Source organism: Betta splendens, chromosome 24 (assembly GCF_900634795.4).
Source record: "Betta splendens chromosome 24, fBetSpl5.4, whole genome shotgun sequence".
NCBI lineage: Eukaryota > Metazoa > Chordata > Actinopteri > Anabantiformes > Osphronemidae > Betta > Betta splendens.
The window spans coordinates 13980723-14005792 of record NC_040901.2 but is presented as its reverse complement, the minus strand read 5'-3'; the positions used below and the strand labels follow the sequence as shown (position 1 = coordinate 14005792).

General features: G+C 51.3%; 2 protein-coding genes across 8 annotated transcripts in view; one reads left to right on the top strand and one right to left on the bottom strand.

Moving 5' to 3' along the window:
• myo6a (myosin VIa) overlaps positions 1-25070 on the bottom strand; it is a 44572-nt gene that overhangs the window by 18330 nt on the left and 1172 nt on the right. For 6 of the 7 annotated variants that reach the window (XM_029141974.3, XM_055506595.1, XM_055506594.1 and 3 more), the window contains exons 2-18: positions 20051-20183; positions 17954-18023; positions 17753-17826; positions 17220-17349; positions 16895-17000; positions 16526-16581; positions 16356-16453; positions 15963-16127; positions 14014-14094; positions 10788-10968; positions 7727-7871; positions 2528-2685; positions 2363-2454; positions 1848-1920; positions 1330-1457; positions 781-876; positions 250-420 (exon numbers count right to left, since the gene is read on the bottom strand). In XM_029141974.3, the coding sequence (XP_028997807.1) occupies positions 250-420; positions 781-876; positions 1330-1457; positions 1848-1920; positions 2363-2454; positions 2528-2685; positions 7727-7871; positions 10788-10968; positions 14014-14094; positions 15963-16127; positions 16356-16453; positions 16526-16581; positions 16895-17000; positions 17220-17349; positions 17753-17826; positions 17954-18023; positions 20051-20167 (1941 nt within the window). In that variant the 5' untranslated portion in view covers positions 20168-20183. Of the gene's footprint in view, positions 1-249; positions 421-780; positions 877-1329; positions 1458-1847; positions 1921-2362; positions 2455-2527; positions 2686-7726; positions 7872-10787; positions 10969-14013; positions 14095-15962; positions 16128-16355; positions 16454-16525; positions 16582-16894; positions 17001-17219; positions 17350-17752; positions 17827-17953; positions 18024-20050; positions 20184-20294; positions 20315-25070 lie in introns of those variants that run through there. The other variant, XM_041069597.2, reaches the window with a different exon arrangement.
• The window catches only part of LOC114849971 (filamin-A-interacting protein 1-like), a 32211-nt gene continuing 22496 nt past the window's right edge, over positions 15356-25070 (top strand). Inside the window, exon 1 of the mRNA XM_029141842.3 lies at positions 15356-15367. The gene's annotated coding sequence lies outside the window, so the exon portion shown is untranslated. The remainder of the gene's footprint in view (positions 15368-25070) is intronic.

Here is a 25070-nt window from a genome sequence, read left to right as displayed (position 1 = left end):
GGGCCGAGCCCAAAGCTCTCATCAGAACACACGTATCAGGTGCCGTGTTCAAGCAGTCCCAGGCGAAGCCCAGGTTAAGGCACCAGAACCTCCTGTTAAGCTTTAGAGCTTCCTCTCACCGACACCGAGCTGCACGCTGCTCCACAGTCCCTGTAGTGCCGAGGTGCCCTTAGGCCAGAGCAGCAGCTGGACAGAGACCGTCCAGGGTCGGGAAAGTTGATGACCTGCAAACTCAGAGTCTGTGCTCACCTTGAATTTGTTGCCAACGCTGATGAAGCTGAGCTTTCCCGCCTTCTGTTTCCCGTCTTTGCTGTTGTTGGAGTTTTCGAAGAGCTCGCGGATGAAGCGGTCCTTGGACTCGCTGACCAGACACTCCAGGGACATGTGCAGCGCGTCGTTGTTCTTCTCCACAAACTTGGTCTGAAAGCCGCAAAGCGTTGAGACCTCATTAAGCCACTTTGGGCCTCAGTCCATAATTTCACATTCAATATTCTTTCATTTGTGCAGTTGTTAATTTTGTGGCTGGTTGACTTGCTGCTGCTCCGCCGCTTCACTGCGCAGGTGATTTAAGGAAACACAGGCCGTATAAATCTCCCTCGTCCGCTTTGAACCTGCTCTGTTCTCATGAATCTAATCTGAGCTGAACGGACACTCGCTTGCATATGAAAACTCACTCAACAATTGTCTTCTGCAGTCGAGTGATCAAAGAAAAGCCAGTAAATAATTTCTCGTGGCATTAATTGCATGGATGCTCCAAGGAACAGCGGCGTGTGAACGCACCGTCTCGTAGCACACGGCTCCTGCAAAGTGTCTGATAATGAATCCTTCGTCGTCCCTCACGTTCCTGTGCACGGCCAGCTTCGACTTCCTGGGAACCTGAGGGACACGAGCACGCGTCAGCACGTTAATGACACACGGACTCAGGAGAGCGTTTGCATATTTCCCATTTAAACACACGTTAATTAGAGTCTCTGTCAATCACCGTTGTCTAGAAATGGAGATTAAAAGTCAGCGTTGAGTCATTTAACCGCCAGCGACACCACATCGCTCACAGGAGAAACTCAACCCCTTTGCATCAGTGATGCTGAGGAACAGGGGGCTCAAACCGATGCTGTCGAGGGCCGATGCCTGCTGGTTTTCCACCTCTCTCTGCTCCAGCTCCTCCTGATTAACTCGACCAGGTGTTGAGTCAATGACGAGCTGGAAAAGCCAACTGACACACCTGATCAGGGTGATCAGCAGAGAAACCAGCAGGGACACGGCCCTCGATGGAAGCGGCCCATGCTGTAGAAGGTAGACCTAGAGTCAGTGTCACAGTGTGGGACTCACAGTCAGGCGGAAGTGGTTCTTGTGCTTGTTGTGAACCGTGTCGGCGAAGTGCTGGTCGCTGGGTTGAGGTAGTCGGTTCTCTTCGTCCAGGATGTCCAGGATCCCGACCAGCTTCGCCTCCACCAGGTCTGAAGGGAACAGAGGACGTGACCCGTAGGCCAGAGATGAAACACAGAACGGGACCCAAATGAAAGCTTAATGGGCTGAGATGAGATCCCAACAGGTTCTCCCTGATCCGATATGATGGAGACGGAGCACAGAACGGCAGCTACATCATTATTACTACTTCACTTCCACTGGTCAGTGACTATCTCCTTATCCACAATGTGCTGCAGTAACAGAACCTATGGTGCTATAAATGTAAGGCCGGGTCAGACCTACACGTGTCTGTGCTTCAGCTCCTGACACAAAGCACACACTGACTCCACTAACAGAACCGAACATCTACACGTCGGCGGAACGGGAGCCGCGGGTTCTTCTGGTGCTCGGGTGTGTGCCACGTAGGAACATTTTCATACCTATACAGTCCTGATTGTCCACATAGTGGACCTCGTTGACGCCGAGCCCCTCCTTCTGGTACAGCTCTTGCTCCTGGAACAGAAAGCCCACGTTTAGTTCCTGCTCCCAGTACGAGCCTCGGGCTCCGCAGACTGAGTTCTAAATTTGAAGCAGCCTGGTGCCGACTGAGACCTTCAGGCCTTTAGTCACTAAACCTATACTGAGCATCGCTATCATCCAAAACAAAGTCTCTACTTTACAAACACTCTGGACTCAGCAGCGCAGGAATGCGGCAGCAGCAACCTGAATGAGAACGAACAGACACAGAGCTCCAGACGTCTGACGCAAAGTTTTATGGCTCATTGTTAAACGTGTGATCATCACCTGCCGATCAACATAAAACTCACTGGTACCAGGGGAATAAAAGCTCTTTACGGTTACTGTGATTAAACATTAGGGCTCATGTTGGTGCTAGGAGAGCAGCACCGGCACCCAGTCTCACACAGCTCCCAGCTGACGGAGGCGCCGCTCTCACCTCCTTCAGGATGCGCTCGTTGAAGAACTGCTGCAGTTTCTCGTTACAGTAGTTGATGCAGAACTGCTCGAAGCTGTTGTGTTCAAAGTACTCTGCAAAAGAACACAGTCAGTTGAGACAACGTCTGCTGCAGGCTGCAGCGCGTCGCAGTTCAGGGACACCCACCGAAGCCGGCGATGTCCAGGACGCCGATGAAGTTGGCCGACGAGTGGAAGGGGAAGCACTGGTTGACTCTGGTCACCACGTGGTCGAAGAGGCGGCTGTACACGGCCTTGGCCAGCGCGTCGCGGGCGTTGTTGGCCTGCTCCACTTTGAGCGGCACTCTGGAAGAGACGCAGGACGACACGTCAGAGCCAGTGGGTCTGAGGCGGCCCATTCAGCAGCCTTCTGCTCTGGGAGCAGAGACACAGGGAGACGCATTGATGTGCATCAATCTGAAGGACGCAGGGACGTAACTGCACCGCTCGGATGCCTGCAGCCGCTGACGGGCCCAGGGATCAGTGAGTAAACCCAGTCTGGGTTTGTTCCCACCATCAGAGCCCACACGGCCACGGGCATCGCCAGCAACCGTCTAGTTCTCGAGCTCCTTCCACGTCCATGGAAGCGTTCTGTTATCAGTGCATCATCCGCTTCCACATGTATGTTTGTGGCTCAGCTTCCCACAGTAATGGCTCCCTCAGCTCCTCACCTTCACCTCTGCCATGTTTAATTCATGCCACGAGCTGCTCGCTGCAGCCGGGCCCTCATTTAGAAAGCAGGAGGTCTAAATGCCAGGGCAGCAGAATGTCAGAGCACTAATCGTACAACCAGCCTCATATTTATTCCCCACGAGCCGCTCCTCTGCTCGCTGGCTGTGTAATTACTAATGTTGCTGTTTGTAGGAGCTGTGAAGACGCCGGCTGCTCTGCTGCTGGGCTCCATCTGCACCGTCACTGCACAGAACCAGCAGAACCGCTGTAATTCCTGCCTTTCATCGCTTGGTAAGCCATTTGTGCATCTATTCATGGTTCCAACCACTTTTCCTCTCAGGGGCTGAGGGAGAATTGGAGCCGACCCCAGCAGTCATTTCACTTCATTACCGTGACACCGAGCCGACATCAAAGAACCAGAGGCCACTTTCACATCCACGGGCTTCGGCTCCTTTTAATTGAACTCGTCTTCTCTCTGATGAAGTAATTGCTCACAAGTGGCTTCAAACGGCCCGAGACCCGCATAGAGACGTGGCCCATCGCTTTGTCCTCCCGGCGAGAAAAGGGACGAACCCAGCGTGTTTCTGCTCCTCCCATCGTTAGCGAAGGACAGAATCCTGATGAGAGCTGCTTCTGTCTGTACCTGGTCCATCACCGCTGAGGTTCTGTTGGCTTTAACCTTAAACAGCGGCTGTTCATCCACATTTAACGGTATGTGTGAACTGGTCTGATGACCTCCCACAGGTCCACACTCTCCTCACGCCCCGTTGGAAGTTTGCTCACGTCGCATTCTGCTCTCGGTTACGTAGCGTCTGCCTCCCACTTTATCTGATGCTCAGTCAGTCGTCACTCTGTCTTCTGACAAACACTCTGCTCCTCTGGGTTTGATTTTCTCCTCATCATCTTACTTTACTCTCGCTGACGCTTTGTTCCTCTTCTCTTTGAAGTGACGTCTCTCCCGTGTCAGGTTTCTGCACTTCTTCACCCACCGTGTCACCAAATCAGAGCGTGACACCTGCAATCCACTAACACCATTAAATTAAATTCAGCCCCAGTGGATCTCATGCTATTTCCTTTCTAATCATGTGTGACACATATGAGTTATGAACCAGTAGGTTTCAGCTGCTGATATCTTTTCTAGACTCTTCTCAGGACGGGTGGAGGAAGCCGTGAAGGTGCGTGGCAGAAAAATGCTGACGCTGCATTTTTAGGGCCAAAATCTGCAGCACCTGCTGCAAAGTCATCACAAAATATCTGACGCTTTTGCATTTTCTCATTGAGCAGTTGCTCATAGAAACGCTGGGTAATTCAATTGATCAAAATGCAAACACTCGACACATTTCCAGACGTTTAAGTCTTAGCAGTCAAAAAAGGCGGCGTGAACCATACAGGTAGACGTGGACCCACTCGTTCATCCAACGCCTGGAGTCAACTAAAAAGTTCACCTAGCAAAAACAGGAGGGAAGAGGAGGAGTGGGGTCCAGTGTGATGGTGGTGGTCAGACGGCACAGAGTGACTGATGCTGGAACAGTCTGATGCGTCGGTACCGCAGAGGCCTGAGCGGCAGCGTCTCCAGAGCCTGACGGAGTCAAACATGTCTGTAAATGATCTCCACACTTCCAGCTTCTTTGTACTGAGCAGTCAGTGAAGCTCCAGTCAGATCCTCCCTCCATCCTCTGTCTCCACTGTCGCGCCTCAGTCACTTCAGATGCCTCTCGTCTTCTTTCTGACTACGTCAGTGTTTACCAGTTGGATGTGTCGGGTCGTTTGCTGGTAAACACACTGAATGTTACTTCTTTCTGCTTCACTTTGCTTTACTGTCATGGCTCCTGTTTAGATTCCCCGTTCCAGACTACACAAACTACAAATAAGAGCCAAATATTGGCCTGTAAATCCCATCATGCTGCCTCTCTGCCTTCATCTTCGCTCACTTGTCCTCTCTGAGCGCAATCACATAGCGTCTGCCCTCCAGCTTACAGAAGTCTGACAAATAGACAGCAGCTTAGGAGGTTGGAGGCAGTTGGAGGCAGTTGGAGGCGGTCCCACCCTCCGCCTGACTGGAGTTCACCAGAGCTCTTTAACCAACTGGAACGTTTAAGCCACAGCCGGTGAACTGTCATATAAACAACCTGTATGGATTCAATGTGTCACTGCAAGGGAGGTGGAACCAAGTCAAACAGCCCTCCTCTGGTTTGACTGACAGCTGCCAATCACCAGTCTGACACCAACGTGGCCGCAGTGCTACAGAAAGAGAAGCAGCAGCATTGAACCAGTGAATGAAAACGCAGGATGGGAGGCTTCAAACTAACCTCTGCATGGCCTCCAGGAGGTTTAGGACCCCCCCCGCCCCAAACCCCACCCCACAGGCTCTCGCTGAGCAAACTAACTGCTCCCTCACAATCAGGCATCAAAACGCTCTTCAAGCCCCTTCCAGGCTTCTCTCAGAATCAGGACTGCATTAGCCACAAACCTCCCAGATTTACTGTGCGGCTTCCCATCAGCGCTCCTCCCTGATGGGGATGGACATGCTGGAGAGCAGGCTTTCTATGCTTTCAGCCATCTGGCATCTGCACAAAGCTGCTGCCTCCTACTGCAGAGACGATCCCTTGCTCTCTCAGTCGCAGCGTTTTTCTTTCTGGCTTTAATGGAGAGAATAAACACGTTTGAAATGCTGCTCCTTCCTTTCACCATCTGCCTCCTGCAGCTCCGAGGAGCTCTGGAAGGACAGCGCCCTCCCCAGGTTCCAAGCTCAGCGCAGGTCCAACCGTCGCCACCCAGCAGGAACTGCTTGTTTGTTTACGGCTCAAATCACTGCGACAGATGTTAGACATTTAAACTGAGAGGAAGCTGAATAAATCAGAGGGACGCCGAAGTGTTAACGGCAGGAGTCAGACACATGTTCCTTTACAGAGAATGGAGCCGACAGACAGACAGACAGGAAGCAGCTTTTACATCTGATGAAAGTGGCAAATAAACAGCAGTGGGAGGTTGGAAGCTGAGGCGAGTGTGCGACAGACCAGTCCCTGCAGCTTCTAAAGCTCCTAGTGAACACAGGACGGTGCCCCCGTCATTAGCTCCGAGCATCCGACCCCACACACAACCCGGACCCGGACCCAGACCCGGGAGCCGTCAATGAACCCAGACACAGTAACAGAAGAGCTGCTTCGCTGCTTCACACTTGGTGGAGCCAACAGAAGCTTCACAGGTTGGCTGAGTCACAGTCTGACAGTCAACACTTAATCTGTTTGTTTGTTCTTATTTTCATCCCATGAGGAGCTGAGCTGCAGACGCATCCTCCGTTAGCGGCTGCTCAGGAGGGAACCAGGACTGACGTGTCGGCGCCGAGGCTTCGTCTTCCTGCTCCAGACACTGTGTTTGCACGGTTGTTCCTGGATGTTGCTCCACTTCTGTCTTAATCACAGTAGCTTCGGCTCCTCACCTGAACTCAAACTAGCATTATTTGCCCAGATGCCTCTCCCACCGTCTGTTTATGTGCCTGCCCTGCAGGACCTGATCCGATCCGACCCGAAGGCCCAATACCTGAGACCTGAGTAACGCTCGGTCCTCAGCAGAACCTCTGCACCTCATTTATGTTGTGGAGCTGAGACCTGGTCAAAGGTGTGAATGGTCCAAGCTGCTTCATGTTCCATCAGTCCAGCTTATTCCATTACGAATACAACCTGCAAATTACATCATTAAATACTGACCAACACAGGATTCAAAAGGGAAAACTAAACTTAACCCCGAATAAGCTCATGAACAGAACCACGTGTTTTCATGCAGCACCACATGCGCCAGTATTGACGCCACACGTGAGCTGGACCTTTCACCGCTCAGCATGTGGTTCCATTAGAACCGAGCTCTGTATGTGAAGCCGGGCTGAACGCTGTTAATTAGCTGACTTTCTAAATAGGAGCCATTAATAACATTAGAGGATGTTTCCTGTCAGCGTAATTCCTGGTTCTCTCACTCTGCAGCCAAGCGTAAAGGTAACCTTCAGTGGAAGTGCAGGAAGTGCCTGCTTCTAAAACATGTGTTCAGAGCCAGACTCAGGGAAGAAACGCAGGAACCAGAGTGTTTACAGCAAACACGCAGGGCAGTGATGTGCACCACAGCCCAGCAACACCAAGTCACCTCTCACCGGTTATTTCCAGCTAAAATCACGCTCCTGATGCTTGGCTCAAAGTCCAGATGGCCACTGCTTTATTCCTAATAACTGCTGGCAAAGTCCCAGAGCTTTGATCCAGTTTGTTTGGGCCGTTTATCTACCGCTGCAGCAAATAGTGGAGCAAGGGAGGAGGAGGAAGTCATCCAGTGCATGAGAACCATTGAATTCTAATTGTCTCAGCTCGCTGCACTGTACGTTCTGGTGTGTGATAAAGTAGGTGGGTAGGAGAAGTCATAGATCAGCCAGCTCACACAGGCCCCACAGGAGGACCCCTGCTGGGATTTACCAGTACGGAACATGTAACCTTCAAGCTTTCCTTTCAGACACACAGCCCCTGAACGCATCATCACTAGAGATGATCAAGGTGTATGTGTGTCCCAGTCGTTAGAGTAAAGCTGTGTTAGTCCTGCGTCCACCAGCAGCTTCCCTCAAACACTGTCCAAAAACCTGGAGACCAAAGCTGCGTCCTGGGACGTTCACCTTAAAGCTACGCCGTCAGGTTCTTACTTGATGACTGTTCCTTTGGCGCCCCCTGCTGTGGTCAGCATGACCCGGGTGGTGAGGCTGACTCGCAGGTCCTCCTCCTCCAGGCCCAGCAGCTCGGCGCAGCTCTCCAGGGTTTGGCTCGACTGGTTCTTGATGGCGCAGCCACCTGAATGAGAGTGGGCACAGACATTCAAAAAGATGATCTGAACCAGAGTCTGGGCTCAGAGCAACATGCAAGTGGATAATAAAAACCTTCAGACCCAGAGCAAAAGGCATCATCAGGTCCCGATGGTATAATTACAGCATAATGACATAACGAGATGTGCTGCCACCAATATTAGCTCTTAATGATCATAATTAATCTTGTTCCTACTTGAACATTCAAACGGCGGCGCCACTAAAAAAAGAAGCTAAAACAGCAGGTGGAGCACAAATTAAGGTCCAAGAGAGGATTTTCTACAAGCAAACACACAACTGGACTTTTTACAAGCACAGAACTGCAGCTGGCTTCACTTGTCTGGGTCCAAGTCATTTTCCATCCAGATCTCAAAAACAAAGTCAAGTGGGTCAAAGCAGAATCACTCTGATTTACCCTCAAGCTTAAAACGATTCCTGCAACACGCAAAGGATGACGTGGGTGAAACTACTGTATGAATGAGGGAATCTTTAAACGCTCACATTTCTGCAACAACTGGCGCATGGACGAGCTGCACTACGTGCGTCCTACACGGGTCAGTGTTACAGGCTCATGATGCAAAGACCCGAAGAGAAACACCCACGGGCTGCTAATCCAGCGACTCCACAGCTAACTGGGTTAACTGGGTTCACTGGTCCCTGGACTGGTCCTAATCATCATAACCATCATGTCCCGACTCCTACTTCTCTGATCAATGCCAACAGTCAATGACTCCAGAAAGCTGAGGCCAACATCACATCGATGTCTGGACGCAGGCCGGGAACATTAGCACGACTCAACCTGAGCCACTTAATGAAGCTTCATTACGTCCATCCCTCTGATGGATTTCTCAGTTTACCCAAGAATCGAGTTCTGATGTCAGCGCCTCAAATGCCAAAGACCTGTGATTCACCAGCGTCACGTTTCCTAACAGACGGAGGATAAGAACCCGTTCAAAGTGCTGCATGAGGAGAACAACTCTGCTACACGTCCCTTCACCTTCAGCCGCAGCTCAGCTCCCGTCAAAGAGCATCCCATCGTACCTGCAAACGTGCTGTGGTTGGAGCCTTTGTGTATTTGATCTCTTGGCTTCACCCAAACAAATGTTCTCTTAAATGTCCTTGAAATCTGACTCCAGGGACGTGGAACCACGCCCAACCAACTCCACGACAGCCTCCCGCTGGGAGAAGCAGGCTGTTTAACAGCCACCCTGCTGGGCCTCCTCTGAGTCCCTGTGGAGGGGGAGAACGGGGGGAGGAACCGGGAGCGAAAGGAGAGAACGACGGGGAGGAACGGCAGGAGGAACAGAGGGAGGAACAGGGGAGAGAACGACAGGGAGGAACAGGGAAGAGAACGACAGGGAGCTATAGAGGGGGAGAACGACAGGAGGAACGGTGGGAGGAAGCGGGAGCAAAGGGGGGTGAACGACACGGAGGAACGGCGGAAGGAACAGGGGAGAGAACGACAGGGAGGAACAGAGGGGGAGAACGACGGGGAGGAACCAGGAGCGAAGGGGACAGAACGACAGGGAGGAACAGAGGGGGAGAACGACGGGGAGGAACCAGGAGCGAAGGGACAGAACGACAGGGAGGAACAGAGGGGGAGAACGACAAGAGGAACCGGGAGCGAAAGGAGAGAACGACGGGGAGGAACGGCGGGAGACACAGAGGGAGGAACAGGGGAAAGAACGACAGGGAGCAATAGAGGGGGAGAACGACAGGAGGAACGGTGGGAGGAAGCGGGAGCGAAGGGGGGAGAACGACAGGGAGGAACGGCGGAAGGAACAGGGGAGAGAACGACAGGGAGGAACAGAGGGGGAGAACGACGGGGAGGAACCAGGAGCGAAGGGAGAGAACGACGGGGAGGAACGGCGGGAGGAACAGAGGGAGGAACAGGGGCGAGAACGACAGGGAGGAACAGGGAAGAGAACGACAGGGAGCAATAGAGGGGGAGAACGACGGGAGGAACGGTGGGAGGAAGCAGGAGCGAAGGGGGGAGAACGACAGGGAGGAACGGCGGAAGGAACAGGGGAGAGAACGACAGGGAGGAACAGAGGGGGAGAACGACGGGGAGGAACCAGGAGCGAAGGGACAGAACGACAGGGAGGAACAGAGGGAGGAACGGGGGAGAGAACGACAGGGAGGAACAGGGAAGAGAACGACAGGGAGGAACAGAGGGGGAGAACGACGGGAGGAACGGTGGGAGGGGGAGAGAACGAAAGGGGGGGAACGGGGGAGAGAACGACGAGGAGGAAGAACGGGGAGCGGAGGGAGAGAACAAGGAGGAGGAACAGAGGAAGAGTACGACAGAGGAACAGGGAGGAACAGGGAGAGAGAACAACGAGGAGGAGGAACAGACCCTGAAGGGACCAGACTCAAACGCGAGGCATGAGATGAGCCGACGCAGAAACACAACCAGAAAAATATGCCTCAAATGTACAGAACACAAGCGCTAAAGTGAAAGCGTCAATAATTACTCTCTGACTCATGTTTAACTATGTCATTAACACATTTCCCTTCAGAGAACGGTGAAACCGTGAAGGGAAACTCCAATGCCAAATTCTCAAGCTGTTCCATTTATCACTGGCCTCAATGAGAGCGAGCGGAGAGGGACGGAGGTGGAGGCTGAATATTAGAGCGATCAATCAGAGCCAGTCTTGAGGGATGAGATCAAAGTATGACTCTTAGATCCCGCAGCCCCCAAGATGGATGGGTTCTGATAGAGCAAATGCAATCACACGGCGCTGTCGGCCAAAGACTCCCCGGATCATCACTTAGAGCCCACTCCGTCCCAGCGGGCTCCCGCTGCAATGACTCACGGCCCAATCAGGTGGGCTCAGTAGTGTTAATATCCAACGCACGTGGTTCCGGTTCCCTGGCGTGGGCCGAGTTCTGATGCACCGCTCACCCGACGTGCTCCCGGCCTCCTCGAAGTCGATGTTGCCCAGGTGCAGCACCCCGGCCACCACTCTGAACAGGTCCAGCTTCTCGGCGTCGTCCAGGCCGATCTTCTTCATGGCCACACACATGCGGTGGAAGTCGCCGTGGTCGTCGAGCAGCGGGTCCTTCAGAGGCCCCGCCTTCAGGTGCTAAACAGGAAGCACAGTTAGTCACACGGCGTCGCGGCCTCTCTGCCAGCGCCGTCACCTCCTGTTCCTACTTTCCTTCATTTATGGCTCAATTTAAACCATTTGCCCACGTTTGTTCTGAGGTTTTCTCCCCTTGATGCTTTTAGACAGGATGAGTACAAATACTTAAAGCAGGCGTCTGGCTTTTCTCACGATCACTATCGAACTAAAACTGAGCTAAACCTTCAAACGCATCCAGTGACGGCGCAGGAGAGTCTAAAGGCAGCGCAAGAAGGGAAGCGAAGGGGAAACGCACACACAAATGCACACGCAATCAAGCGCACGCACGCACGCACGCACGCACGCACACACACACGCACACACGCACGCACACACACGCACACACACACACACACGTATGCACAGTAACACACACACACACACACACACACACACACACACACACACACACACACACACACACACACACACAGAATGTCACCGTGTGCCGACGGCTGCAGGTGGAGCTGCTCTAGGTGCAAACGCCTACGTCTTAAGTGAAATATTCACTCTTCTGCTCAGCTGCTCCCGTTATTTAACTGGATCTTGCTGGGTTTGCACTTCTTTCATTCATCAAACCACAGCTCAGATCAATCTTTGTGGCAGCTCGGTCAAAACACTGAAACTAGAGGCACTTTAATTACCGGTCGGATCATTTTCAGTCATCGAGATATGAAGGTTCTGGTTTTTCCTATTTTCCTGTGGGACCTTGAACCAACCAAAGAAGTTTAAACGGTACTAATAACTGTTGTTGTTCCCTTGTGGTCAGAGATTTATCAATGGTGATTCATATTGATGAGCATATTTATTAAAGTCTGTCCATCAGTGTTTGAGCCATATTTATATCTGCTCGACTCAGAGGCTGACGTTTGTATGACTAATCAGCTCAAAGGTCTGTAATGACTCGTACACTGTGACATTCTGACACACACAAAGCATGAAAGGAGCCGACAGGAGCAGGGAGGAGGAGACAGATCCCAGCATGCACCGCTCCAACCCAAGCCTAGAAACACAATCACCTGGTGGTCCTGTGGTCAGAGAGGCAGCGAGGAGACATACAGACACTGATGAGTGGTTAGATCAGGGAGCTGGAGCCTGAACCGGCCCCTGGAGCCCTGAGCGGGACGCAGCCTTTGCCTCTGAACCTGCTTATTCCCACGCTGCGTCACCTGCTGTGTCTGAGCACAGCTCCCTCAGCAGTGTTTGTGTGTGGACCCCAGAACAGCGGCGGTGCCGCTACCTGCCCAGCTGTCTGCTGTTCCACGCCTTCACATTCACCACAGCACATGGAGCTAGTCCTAGTGGAACTCCAGCACTGTTCTAATCAAAGAGGCAGGATTAGCTGCTTTAGTTTCATCCTCTGCTCCACCACAACGTGAAGAGGCCTGAGAGTCTGATCTGCTCCTTCACGTTAGCTTAATTAAAAGCTTGGTTTGGTTTTTAGGCAGAGAGGAGATTCACTGAGAATTAAAGAGCTTGCGTCACCTCCTAATACCCTGAGTTGTGTGTACATGTTGTTCAGATTCAGCCATACACAGAGCGAAGGTCTGGAGACTTTGTTTAATGACTCCATATGGTTGGAGGGGGAGTCTCGGAGGAAAACTCCTCCACTTCCAGCAGGGACAGCCAGCACCAATCTCCCGTCCATGTTCCTCCTAATGGCTGCAATAATTAATAAGGCTGTGCTGCGGGTGAAGCCACATCCAGCCACAGTAATGGAAACGAGTTCATAATTAATAGAAGGCTGAAGGCGAAGGAAGCAGCTCATTTCACATGATGAGGTTTTCTTATTAATGCAGCACATTAGATTTCTTTGTGCGGCGCAGAGGCTCTTATCCAGGCGGCTAATTAAAACCTTCAATATAAGCATCCGACGCGTTGTGGAAACCACGACCTTAGACACGCGCAGCTGATCTGTTCAGAGGAGTTCAGCCCACGGTCTGCGGCTCAGATCAGCTGGTGCCGACGTTCATTCCTTCAATGCGGCAGAAGCAGCTTTCAGAATTACATTCAAGCGCTGCTTCGCCAACACATTCTCTGCTTCATTGTCTGCGTTTGCAGCCGAAGTTGCTGGAGGACAGAAAGTTTCCGTCTCGCCGACAAACAAAGTGCTGTAATTGAAGCGCAGGTGCGAGCGGCGCGGAGCCGCTGGTGGAATGAGTCACGCTGGTGCTGATCCGTTCTCCCGACGCCGCAGCGGCGGCGCCGCTTCAGCCTCATTCAGCCCAGACACGTCTCCCTGCTGCAGAGCAACGCTTCTGCCCGGTGACGGAGGGGAAATGAAAATCGTCTGCATGCGTTTGTGGGATTGTTGCGTCGAAGCGGTGACGGCAGCATCTGGGGGACGTGAAATCCAATTTCTTTTTGAAGGCAAAATAAACTAAAGCGTTCTCTGCAGGCTGAGTTTGGCTGCGCGGTCAAAACGCTCCAAATGCGACTAAACATTCAGGAAACTCATTCCTCCTGTTCTGCTGGAGAACAGCTTTGCTTTACGGCTCCGCGGGGACGGACTGCAGGTTAACATGAAGTGGACTCAGACGGAACCGAGGAGGAACAGACTGTCCTGCCCCGACCCATCTGCTGACTCAGCGTTCGGCAGCTGACGTCTCAGAGTTAAAGCTTCAGAGCTGTTCAGTCAGAGGCAGCTGCAGCGTCGGAACCAGGCCATTCAACGATTCTATGGGCCGTTAGCGGCTTCAGGCCTGAAATGAAGCTCCCGCTGCACAGGAGGAGACCGTCAACGTCATAACAACAGCCTTAAATATTAAAATTTATATCAGTTCCCACGTAAACCAGCGTAATTCAGCAGTTATAGTCGGATCAGATCAAGTCGTCAGCTCTAAATCCAGTTCCTGGACATCGAAGAGAACAAAAATTTAAACTGCACGTGTTCTACACACTCCACGTTACCAGCTGTATTCTGTCTGAACCCACACGTCATTCAGAACCCGGTTCTGAACCCCCCAGGTCCATTCACAGTTTGGGACACATTCACTGGTACCGTACCTCTGGGCTCTTGCGGTTCTGCAGGATCTGCTTGTCCGTGTCTTTGCTGGCGAAGAACCGAGTGCATCCTCTGTTCAGGTACTGCAACAGAAAGAGAACAGAGCTGAGCCCACTTCACCTTTGGGTTCTTGGTGCAGACGTCAGTGAAGCTGAGCTGAGCTGAGCTGAGCTGGATGTAATAACTGCACCTGGACCAGCTGCGTTCAGCCACTCACATGAAGGGGAGCTAGTTTGGGCTGAACACAGCTGGGCTCATCCTACGGGTCAGCATTCATATAAAGCTACATTTGTCTTATGGGGTGAATGTTCATGCAGAACCACAAGCTTTCTAAGCGAGTGGCGCCGGGTCTATGTGGTTTGATGGACGTAAACACCAGCTTTCATTAGAGGAGCAGCCACAGGGACGAGTCTGCGCTCGGTCGCCGCTACATCTCTGAAGCTAATTGCAGCTGGGACACTGTCCTATTGTTCCTCCTCTGCTGACGCTCGTTCAGTCTGACACAACAAACGTCGGTACCAGCACCAGGCAGACTGAAGCCCCGATCAGTGTGGAATGTTGTCCCACATGGTTCCGTCTCGTCTCCGTCCTCATATTCAGTGATTCTCGCCTTTGATTTTTTCACCTTTGTCTCTTTCCTTGTTACCATTTCCTTAAACGTCACACACACAGGTTCAAGCTCGTGGTTTTATCCCACCTGGACCCGAGCAGCGTCCGCAGCCGCCCGTCAAAGCGGCGCTGAGCTCAGTGCTCAGCTCATCAGGCAGATCTGCAGATATATGAAGCCACTAGAAGCTGTTGAACTGACTGTGGGAGGTGGAATAAGGACGCGGGCGGCGACTGTGGAGCCGGTGATGGCACTTCAGGACCAGACAACCACACAAGTGACAATAAAACACAGTGAGAGGCGCCAACGGAAGAAGAGACGACTTTCACAAGTTAAACTGCTTGAAAATGCTTTTTCTTCTCCAGCAGCCAAGAAACAGAGGACGAGGTAAGGAAAGAAAAGCCCCGACAAACAGCAGTAATCCAACATTAATCACTGTTACAGGTGAGTGACGGCCGGAGGGTCCAGGCACACGTCAAGGCCTCTGGACGGACCGATGAGCACACCTTCCTCTTCTGGTACTTGTTCCTAGATGCTTAGTTTGTTCTCTTAACTTTATTACTGTGCTGTTTTCACATATTGGACTTTGGAGCCGGATCAATACTCACGTTCGCTTTGATTCCAGCAGTAGCTGCTGTGTTTGTATTTGTGCAGCAGCCTGTCTGGAACTGCAGGCGAGTGAGTGAGCCATTTATGTTTAGCAGAGAACAAACGAAACAGTTTGATCCTCACCTGCCACGGGCCGAGTCTGTACAACAAGCTCCAGCTTTAATGGGCGGACGCTCGTACGGGTGCTGCTGCAGCGGCGGAGAACAAAGCAGCGGCTCACGGCTCGCTGGGGTCCGATTCTGCCTGCAAGCGTTGGACTTCGTGGAATAAGAGTCCTGACAGGTGCGTCCATCGCTAACTCCTGGTCCGTTTGACTGGGACTAATTAACTGGGTCGGGCTCAGGCAGCTCCTCGACCCTTAAGACCAGGTCACAGAACTAGAGGCGGCGAAGGCTGAGACTGCGTCGATCACGACCCGGCTTCAAACAGAGACAAAGGTCCTGATGTTCAACCGCCGTGGGGAGAAAAGACACGAGAAGCTACAGGCGCCCAGACGTGTCTATAAACACAGGCCAGTGGTTCAGGAGCCTGGCAGCTGCTTTATTCCACTTAATCTGAGAAGCTGGCGATCTATTGTTCGTCTTGGGTCAGATGACAAGACAAACGATGTGGGACATCACCTTATCATCATTGTAGGACTGCATGTTATCCACTGATCCTGGACCTGCCGGTGCATCCGTCACCTGCTACAACCATCTATCCACACATTAGGAGTCTGCGTCAGAGCCGTCGTACCCTGAACGTGTCCGGGGAGCTGAGGTGGAACTTCTGCCTGATGTCCTCGGAGGCTCCGGCGCACAGTCGGTAGAAGATGTGGTAGTTTCTCTCCTCGGGGCCTTGTCTGCAGATCCTCGACTTCTCCAGCAGGTAGTGGGACACGAAGCCGCCCACCACGGCGTTCTGACCACACAAAACAGTGAAATCTGTGAGGTCTGTTGCTCTAGGTTACAAAGAGGTTATAAAGTGAGAATCAAAAGCCAGGCTTAGAGATTTTATATGATATATATATATATATATGATAAGAGTTGCTTCTAAGGCACAAATGTAAAACCAGCTCTAACAGATGTAGAAACGCCTGATGACGCGTTTCTTTAGCTTTAATAACGAGGCACCAGCCGGTTTTCTTACCTTCTCATTAAAGTGGATTTCCACAAACTTCCCAAAGCGACTGCTGTTGTTGTTGCGCACAGTTTTGGCGTTTCCGAAAGCTTCCAGCAACGGGTTTGCTGCAGGATTTAAACGGGAACAGGTGAAATCAAAGGCTCAAATAGACAAAGCGACTCTGAAGCGAGTCCTACCTTCCACTATTCTCTCGTCGATATCCTGACCAGTGCCGTACGAGGTTGTCAAGTACCTGTGGAGACGCGATAACGTCATATTCACTTTAAGAGACACGCTGACCTTTGACCTCCCAGAGCTAAAGACAAAGACACTAACATGTTGCTCCAGTTGCTAAAGCAGTAACTGAATCAAGCTGCTGCTTCTCCTTCTTTGCGGTGGGCTCCTTTTTCTTTTTAGTCGTAGAGCTTCAACAATGATGCATTTGATTCATTTCAGACTCTACACAGACTCAGGGAAACACTGCCCTCTGCAGGTCCTCAGGGTTTAACGTCGTCTGCTGTGATTTACCAGCTCCAATAACATTTTAAGTGTCAGCTGGTCCTCACCTGAGCACAAACTTGGTGTTCTCCGTCTTGCCGGCCCCAGACTCCCCGGAGACGATGATGGACTGGCTCATCTTCAGGACCTTCATGTCCCTGTACGCCTTGTCAGCTGTGGGGCATCACACACAATCATGTCAGACTCCCCCTCAGGACCTAAACCTAATCAGTACCAGTCGTTCTGCAAGTGAGCAGCTGTAAAGGTGATGTTCAGGGACCATGGGAAATCTGTGTGCTGACTCTTCTTCAGTTGGTCAACCTAGTATCTACAGCAGCTTATTACTGACCTGATGCATACTATGTATTTCTCCCCTCATAGTGTCTCACTCACCGATGGCGTAGACGTGCGGCGGCAGCGTTCCCAGCGAGCGGCCCTGGTACTGCTTGATAGTCTCTGGAGAGTAAAGCTTTGGGATGTCATAGTACGGGTTGACGGCAATGAGGATGTTGGCTACAAAAGTCTAGAAGAGTAGGAGAAGAAGCAGAGGGGGGATCACTGTGAAGCAGACGCGGCTCAGACGCAGCTGCAGCACCTTTACTCTGCAACCTGAGCTCAAACCTCTGTGAAAACGGTGTGACCCTACGGTCATACACATGAACGCTTCACTTTCCAGCCACTAGGTGTCAGCACACACCAAGCTACACTGAGACCAGCTCAGCAGGCTTCAGCTGGAAGAACTGCTGCCAGTGATCACACTTTGACAGCTTCTGACTATTTAGTAAAGAGATGAACCAGTGAGACACTGTGACATGGACCTCTGTAGTGGGAACAACACACACGAGGAGGAACCGGAACATAGCTCAACCTTTTGGAAATGTAGGTTCTTGGTTCAGTAGGAACAGATACTTATATACTTCACTTACATAAATTTTATCTTTGCTGTATCTCACACGGACGTTGTTGAGCAGCGTGGCTTCATTCAAGTACATCAAAGAACCTGAGAGGCAGAAAAAGACAAGAATGAGCATCAAAACGAACCACGGCCTTCAAGACCTGAGACGAGTTAAGACTGAAGATAAATAAGAATCCTACCGCCATTATTATAATGAACAGGGAACACTCACAGTTATCCTCCACGTGCTTGTTGACGTCATCCTCAGCTGGAAAGACCTGGTTGATGGCAGCTAAAAACGTCTGAGGAGCAAACGGAGGCAGCGATCATCAGTCAACTCGTGATTAGTTCGACTGAGAAATGTTTAACAATATACTGGCTGTGACACAGCCGCTTAACAGTCACAACTGGTTCCAGGATCAGAACCAAAGACCAAAAACATCATCAGCAAAACACAAACTATGAAGCTGTGTCGTCTAACTGGCAGCTGATGCCTGATGAATTATTTGGAGGGAGGAGGAAACGGGGTCGGAATGAATAACTCTGCATTATTAAGCAGCCTCTAGATGATGAGGTGGGAATCACAGAGGGAAGGCAGTGGTCGAGCAGAGGTTGGCTCACAGTGCTCCTCTGCTCAGTTAGTGGCTCTGAAGCTCGTTCCAGAGCCTTAGATTAGAGCTGCTCTGCTCGTTCAGGTCCGAACATCCTCGTTGGGCTCTGCCGCCAACAGAGAACTGCCTTTAGACCTTCACTAACAACGATGGGTCCATTTCATTGACTGTTGCTCTTTAAGCTGCTCACACTGGTGAAGCAGAGGTTTATGAGCACACACGTGACCTGGTGTTGGGGAGCGAGGTGTTGCTGCGGCTTTTAATCTGTGACGTACAGTTGATTCAGGCTTTCCAGTGGCAGCGCGTTCCACATTCTCAGCCCAGACTGGACCCAGTCCACAAGCATGGGTCCTCCACGTGAGGAGGAGGTGAAACCATGCCGAGGTAGAGGAGCCAAAGGCCGTTCACTGCTCAGCACCGTTCAGCACCAGCACGTGGAGCAGGGAACCGGGTCGTTAAAAGGCCGTCAGCTGAAGACGGATCAGACTGTGGGCACTGACAGCGTCGCGACTCCTCTTTCTCCTGACGCTCATCCCTGGACGTCAGCCAGGCAGTGAACACATCGTCAGACACTGGCACACACTGGCTGCAGCGGGACAGACTGCCCATTGTCCTGGTGCCGACTGATTCGGGCCTCCGCTGCGGCCCGGAAGCTCACTGTGAACAGATCTGACGACAGTAATGCTTTAATGTTGGACTCAAGTGTGGAAGCCAGAGCTGAGCAGAAGTCCCATCAGATCCAACTCTGAGCCGTCCCTGAGCCCACACAGCGTCCTGCAGACTCCATGAGACACGCTGAACCTTTTACAGGGCAGCTTGTGTGAAGCGAGAGATAAGAGCAGCGATAACTGGAGAACGGATGATGTGACTGTTCCTGGAGACGGAGGCAATAAAACTGTTACCGGCCACATTACTGTAAAACACAGACCAACGAGGAAGACGGATGATCTGAATTAAACAGGTAAAAGACCTTTAATCCACCTCCTGCTGTGCAAACATGCTGCGAGCCCTGAGATCTGTGCTGCCATTAAACCATGACAGTCCACGGTAAACACAACAATGGCCGAGCCTGAGGGAACATTTGGCCTCAGCTTATTCAGGGGAAGACGACGGACACGGTGACATTAAAGCTTCTGAGAGTTAAAGCCATCGTCAAGGGCAGAGCTGCCACAGAGCCTGCTGTTCAGACGCCTCCTATTAATTTGGTGCTGTAGCACATCAGAGCCTCCAGCTCTGGAGTGATTGATGTTTTACTGCTTCTGAAACTGAGGCATGAGTTTAAGTGGCACATTTAATCATTAACCAGCACATAAAAGGCAGAACTGCAGCTCTGAGGTCCAGGAGGGACCCGAGGAACCTGTGTAAGCAGTCAGAGTGTTGGAGCAGCTGTTTAACCAGGTTCAACCAGGTTCGCACGTCTTTGCTTGTGTTGGTCTCAGTAGAGACGAGCCTGCGTGGGTTCAGCAGGAAGGGCTGCACATCGCTGAACTCTGACCTCTGACCTCTGATGGTTCCTTTATACAGCCTCGCGTTTCCTTGTATCGATAAAACTGCAGCAATAAAATGTGTGCATGTTGAAACGATTAATGAGCTGAGTGCAGCATTTTACACCTGGAGGCCACTGTTGGAGGAGTGAACCACACAACGTTCACTCCGCTCTGGGTGCGAGCGTCACCTGATCAGGTTGTTGGTCGAACACCAGCTCTGAGCTCGCTCACCTTTCCTCTCTGCTTCAGAGGTTCGATGGTGAGACTGTCGGTTCCGATGTCCACGATGGTTCCCAGCTGGAACCCGTCCGTTGGGTGGGGCGCCCACACCGGCTTCCCATCCTCCATCGCACCGAGCTCAGGTCTGTGGAAAACAGGACCAGAGACAGAGACGCATTTTACAACATTTACTGTAAAAAAGGTCACATTGGAATTCTGTCACAAAATAAAATGACAACAAAATGACAGCAAGTACCAAAATCAGCCTTTTCTAAATGTTCCAGCACAATTGGCTCCTTTTACTTCACAGCTTCATTGTCTGTGCTTAAACGCAGACAGAAACAACACGTCTGTGATTAAAGTGTCTGTAGGTCAGGGACGATTAGGAGGTTCTGAGCTGAGCCACAATGTAAACTCCAGCATATCAAACTGCAGCTCCACTGGAAGAACCTGTTCTGATGGGTGTCTGTCGGCGTGTTGGTGGTAACAGACCGGTGTGAGGACAACACTGACTGCATCCTGATATCAGACTAAATGAGTGCAGCTGGGCCGTGCTGCCGCCGGCTAAACGCGGATGATCGAAATATCAGCAGGAAGCAAAGACACGTGTAAGAACCAGAGACCTGTGCTAAACTCTGTGAGTGAGTGAGTGAGTGAGTGAGTGAGTGAGTGAGTGAGTGAGTGAGTGAGTGAGTGAGTGAGTGAGTGAGTGAGTGAGTGAGTGAGTGAGTGAGTGAGTGAGTCGTTCCCTCCCTTCTGTGGAGCATGGGGGGGGGGTGCAGCATCCTTCCATCATGGAGGAGGCATCAGGCCTCTCACCAGCAGACGGATGACCGGCCTGGAGGCTTCGCTGGTGGGACTGCGAACCCCCGGTGCCCTGGTTAGTGGGAGTTAGGAGGTGGTTTGTGCATTTTAAATAGATCACTGGGTGTTTTAGCAGCAAATGCGGTGGCTGAGTAGACTTTTAGGAAGGATCCGACACGTTGGGGAAGTTTTCATTTCAAACAAAAGCGATTTCTGAGCTGCTTCCTTGTTTTCACTTGTAACTGCACACGACGCCTCTTTAAACTGGGCGGACGACTGGTACCACACATATTGGCTGTGAATGCCTGTAACGCTCTGTATCAGTTTCATCTTCGTGGCATAATGAGAGCAGACATATAAAACAACATGAGATATTCATTTTAAAGAATCTAAATTTAGTTTTAACTGCTTTTCTATCTTTCTCTAAACTGAACTAAATTTAGCATCACAGACGCTGCAGCTAAATTTATCCACAGATCCATTTCTAATCTGACCAACTCACGCAGCTCATCTCTGATACGAAGCAGCTAATTCAGACAAGCATGAACACCAACAGGCAGCTATCGAACTGCTGCAAGTGAGGGCTTCAGTCTATTCCCAGCCTCTGGCCTCAATGTGTGAATCCAGTGAGACGCTTTGGGCTCGGCGCTTTCTGGGACTGTCACATCCACTCACATCCTCAGTGAGGTGGAGGCGGATGCTGGAGCAACACACGAGCATCTGCTCCCACATCATCTCAGAGGGAGAGACCTGAGGCAGATAAACCAGCAGTTCGTCCACGGTGGAGTGGTCAGAACCAGCATCCTGAGCCCAGATCCACAGGTCCAACCCTACAGATCCAGCAGACTGAGCTAAATGACACTTTACTATTTGTGATTTAACACCAGTCACTCACTGAGCGTCGGCATAAAGACACTCAGTGTTTGGTTTCACACACATGTGTCTGTGTTGACACATTCTAATTAAACACATGCATCACGCTGGTGGAAGTGGAAGCACATAAATACATGAACATACCTCAAAACCACCTGCTTCACAGCAAAGCAGCAATGACGTCATGCCTGAACCCACCAGCAGGTTCTGGGCACTGATGTGGACTTAGTGGTATTTGTCAGGTCCTTTACTGAACCACAGAGCTTAAACCGGTTCATTCATCAGCAACAAGCACAAAACAGAAAAGTTCAACAACGTTCGACCACGTGAATGGATTTAGGTCCAGTGAGTTCACAGACTGGCTGGTGTTTAACTGGAGAATCACCTGGACCGAACCAGAATTAGCTAAACTAATGAACTTGCATTTTCCATGCACATCTGTCCAGACTCATTCTCTCATTACACACGAGGTCCATCAGACGTTTGTGCCTGATGAAATGAAACACCCTCCTGGTGGTTCTGAATATTGTGTTGACAGAACAGCAACATGAGACCGCGGTGACCCGACTGTAAGGTTCATCCTCCAGGTCAACTTTAAAGACTTGGGCTCAGAGACTGTGGGGCGTTTACAACTAACTGTGAACATACACAGCAGCAAACAGTCAATCAGCAGATCAATGCAGCACCACCAGAACCACCAGAACCACAGCCCAGTTCTGGCCTGTCTGGGTGGACGGGACCACAACACAAAGAACTGTGGATGAGACTTGAGTGTGCGGCAGCTGCTGCTTTGTGTGTTTGAGCGCGACACATTTCACAGCAGCAGAGGAAGAGCTGTCCCGAACGGAGGCCCCGGTTCTGTGAGCCAACCCACTCGTGTGCTGACAAACAGCTGATTGTTGGGTCGGTGTCGCGGCTCACAGAGCTCGCTGTCACAACCATTGGGTCCGGTCACGTGAGAGACCCTGAATTCTGGAGATCGGACTGACAGTGATGGGTTTCAGAACACGGGTCGGTTTCTGGACACAAGGTTCTGAGGCCGGACTCATAACAGATCAGGAGATGCTGTTTGACAAAAAAGCATTAAGTCCCACGTGCGTCAGCTGGTTCGGTACCAGCTCCATTCAGACTGGGTTCAGCAGAGGCCGGGCCTCAGGCTTCCTGCTCCTACGCAGCGTGGCAGCGTGGGAGCAGACACACGATTCTGTCAGGATAATAGAGTGTTCAACAGTGATGCTGAGCAGCCAAACCTCGGCTTTTGTTCCACTTGAGCTCTACACAAACGGATCAAAGTGTGACTTGATAAACTCTGCTTTCAGTGGACGCTGCTTTGAAGCAGTTCACCTGCAGCCGCTCCCACAGCAACAGGGTGAGGACGAATCTGAGACAGAGCTGATTCCAGTCAGGCCACAGCTCAGTCCGGAACAACATCTATGTGAGGACTGAACTCTTACTTTACACACTAACACACTAACATACACGTATGTTCTTCACACCAGGGTGTCAATGGAATTTGTAAAGTGCTGATGTTTTAAAAACTCCCTGTAAAACTGTTTAAAGATTGACAAGTCATCCTCCTGAAGCCGAAGTCTATCACCAATAAAAGGTTATTCGCAGCTAAAAGGTTGTACATTACACACAGGAGCCTTAAACCCTGCAGTGTAGTAACAGTCTGAGGCACGAGTGGTCCACTCTTCATTAAACACAGCAGATCCTTTAACTGACGGCCCACAGAAACAACAGGAAACGTCCGTCGGCTCCACAGACTCAGAGCGAGGACGATCAAAGCCCACAGCTGCGTCCAATGACTTAACCAGACACTAAAACCAAAACACAGGGACAGAGAAGCAGGAAACTGGTTCCTGGTGTCACAGCGGGAGGACGTGGGTCCAGCGTGAAGGTCCAGGCGGCACCACTGCTGTGGTCAGTCTGAGTAACAGGCAACAAGCAGCACCGTTACACTGGCCCTACATGTTACACGACAGCAGCCTGAACTGGTTCTCCTGGGTCACTGGAATATGTAAGAGCTGGATTAACTGGGGTCAAAGTCCTCTGGGACTAAAGCCTGCAAAACATAATGAGCAACGAGACGAACGCGCTCCGTCCTCACGCCTGAGTCGACAGCAGCATCTCTGGACTCCACGTGTGCTCTTCACAAGCCGCCGCTCTCACCAGCGCACTTTAACCCGCTCCCAGGCAAGTGGGTCACAGCCAACTCCTCCTCCAACGCGAGCCCGCGGGCCCGGGCTGGGCCGCGACACGTGACTGCTCGCTCAATGGCACAATGATGGGCTGGGTGCATTTGCATGTTGACATGATGCGACTGAGTGAGTCAGTCACAGGCTGAAGGGAAAGTGAGCGTGAAAACACAGGTCTGCTGCCACCACAGAGAAGGCGGGCGGCTAAAAATAGCCACACCTGCAAATACACACGGTCACACACAACACACTGATGCATCATGATGATGGTCACATTCAACAATGAAGCCGGTTTAAACAGGACCTAAACGCGGTCAATAAGAAGCAACTACCAGCAGCTGTACAACCAGATTCAAATGAAGTCAGCTGTTCCCTGGACGGTGACGGAATCTGACCTGGACACAGATCTGTTCTGTGACGCAGCTTTGTTTACATCAACACAACAACCACAAACCTCCAGGATGTTTCAGCTTCCTCACGGGGCAGGAAGCCCCCCGCGGTGAGCAGGAAGCCCCCCGCGGTGAGCCGCCCAGCTCGCAGAGGACACGCGCCGGCTGTGACGCAACGGCTGCTGAGAATGAAAGCAAAGCGCTGGAACGCTGACTCCCGTTGACTGTGTCTGAATCCAGACGCGTGGATGCTGCAGTGACACAGTCTCCAGACAGACTCTCTGTGCCTCATCCGGACGCTTCCTCAGTGCTATGTAAAACACACGCAACTCAACAAAGGGCCTAAAAACATATTTACACATATTTATTTCATAAACAGATTCACTTTCTGCTGTTCATAATGCTGTTATTGTCTGTGTAATTGTTATATCTAGTCCATCGGGGTATTTACTTCCTGCTGCAGTCCAACTGTCTGATTTTCTGACTCCTCATCTTCTTGTGTATATGGGCACGTTTTAAATGGCTCAAGATGCTGATAAAGAGCTTATCCCGACTGAGACACTTGAACATGAGCCATTTCCCAGGATGCCAAGACTCAAACAGCTGACACTGATGCCGTCTGACTTCAAGATGGAATGGGACGGAGTGGTTCCAAAGGAATTCAGTCCCCAACGCTGCCATAATCATGCAGTCATGTCCCAAAGAGAACTTTGATCCAGCTACAGAGAGCATTGTTTCCTGTTGAGTCATAAAAGCAGCGAGAGTCAA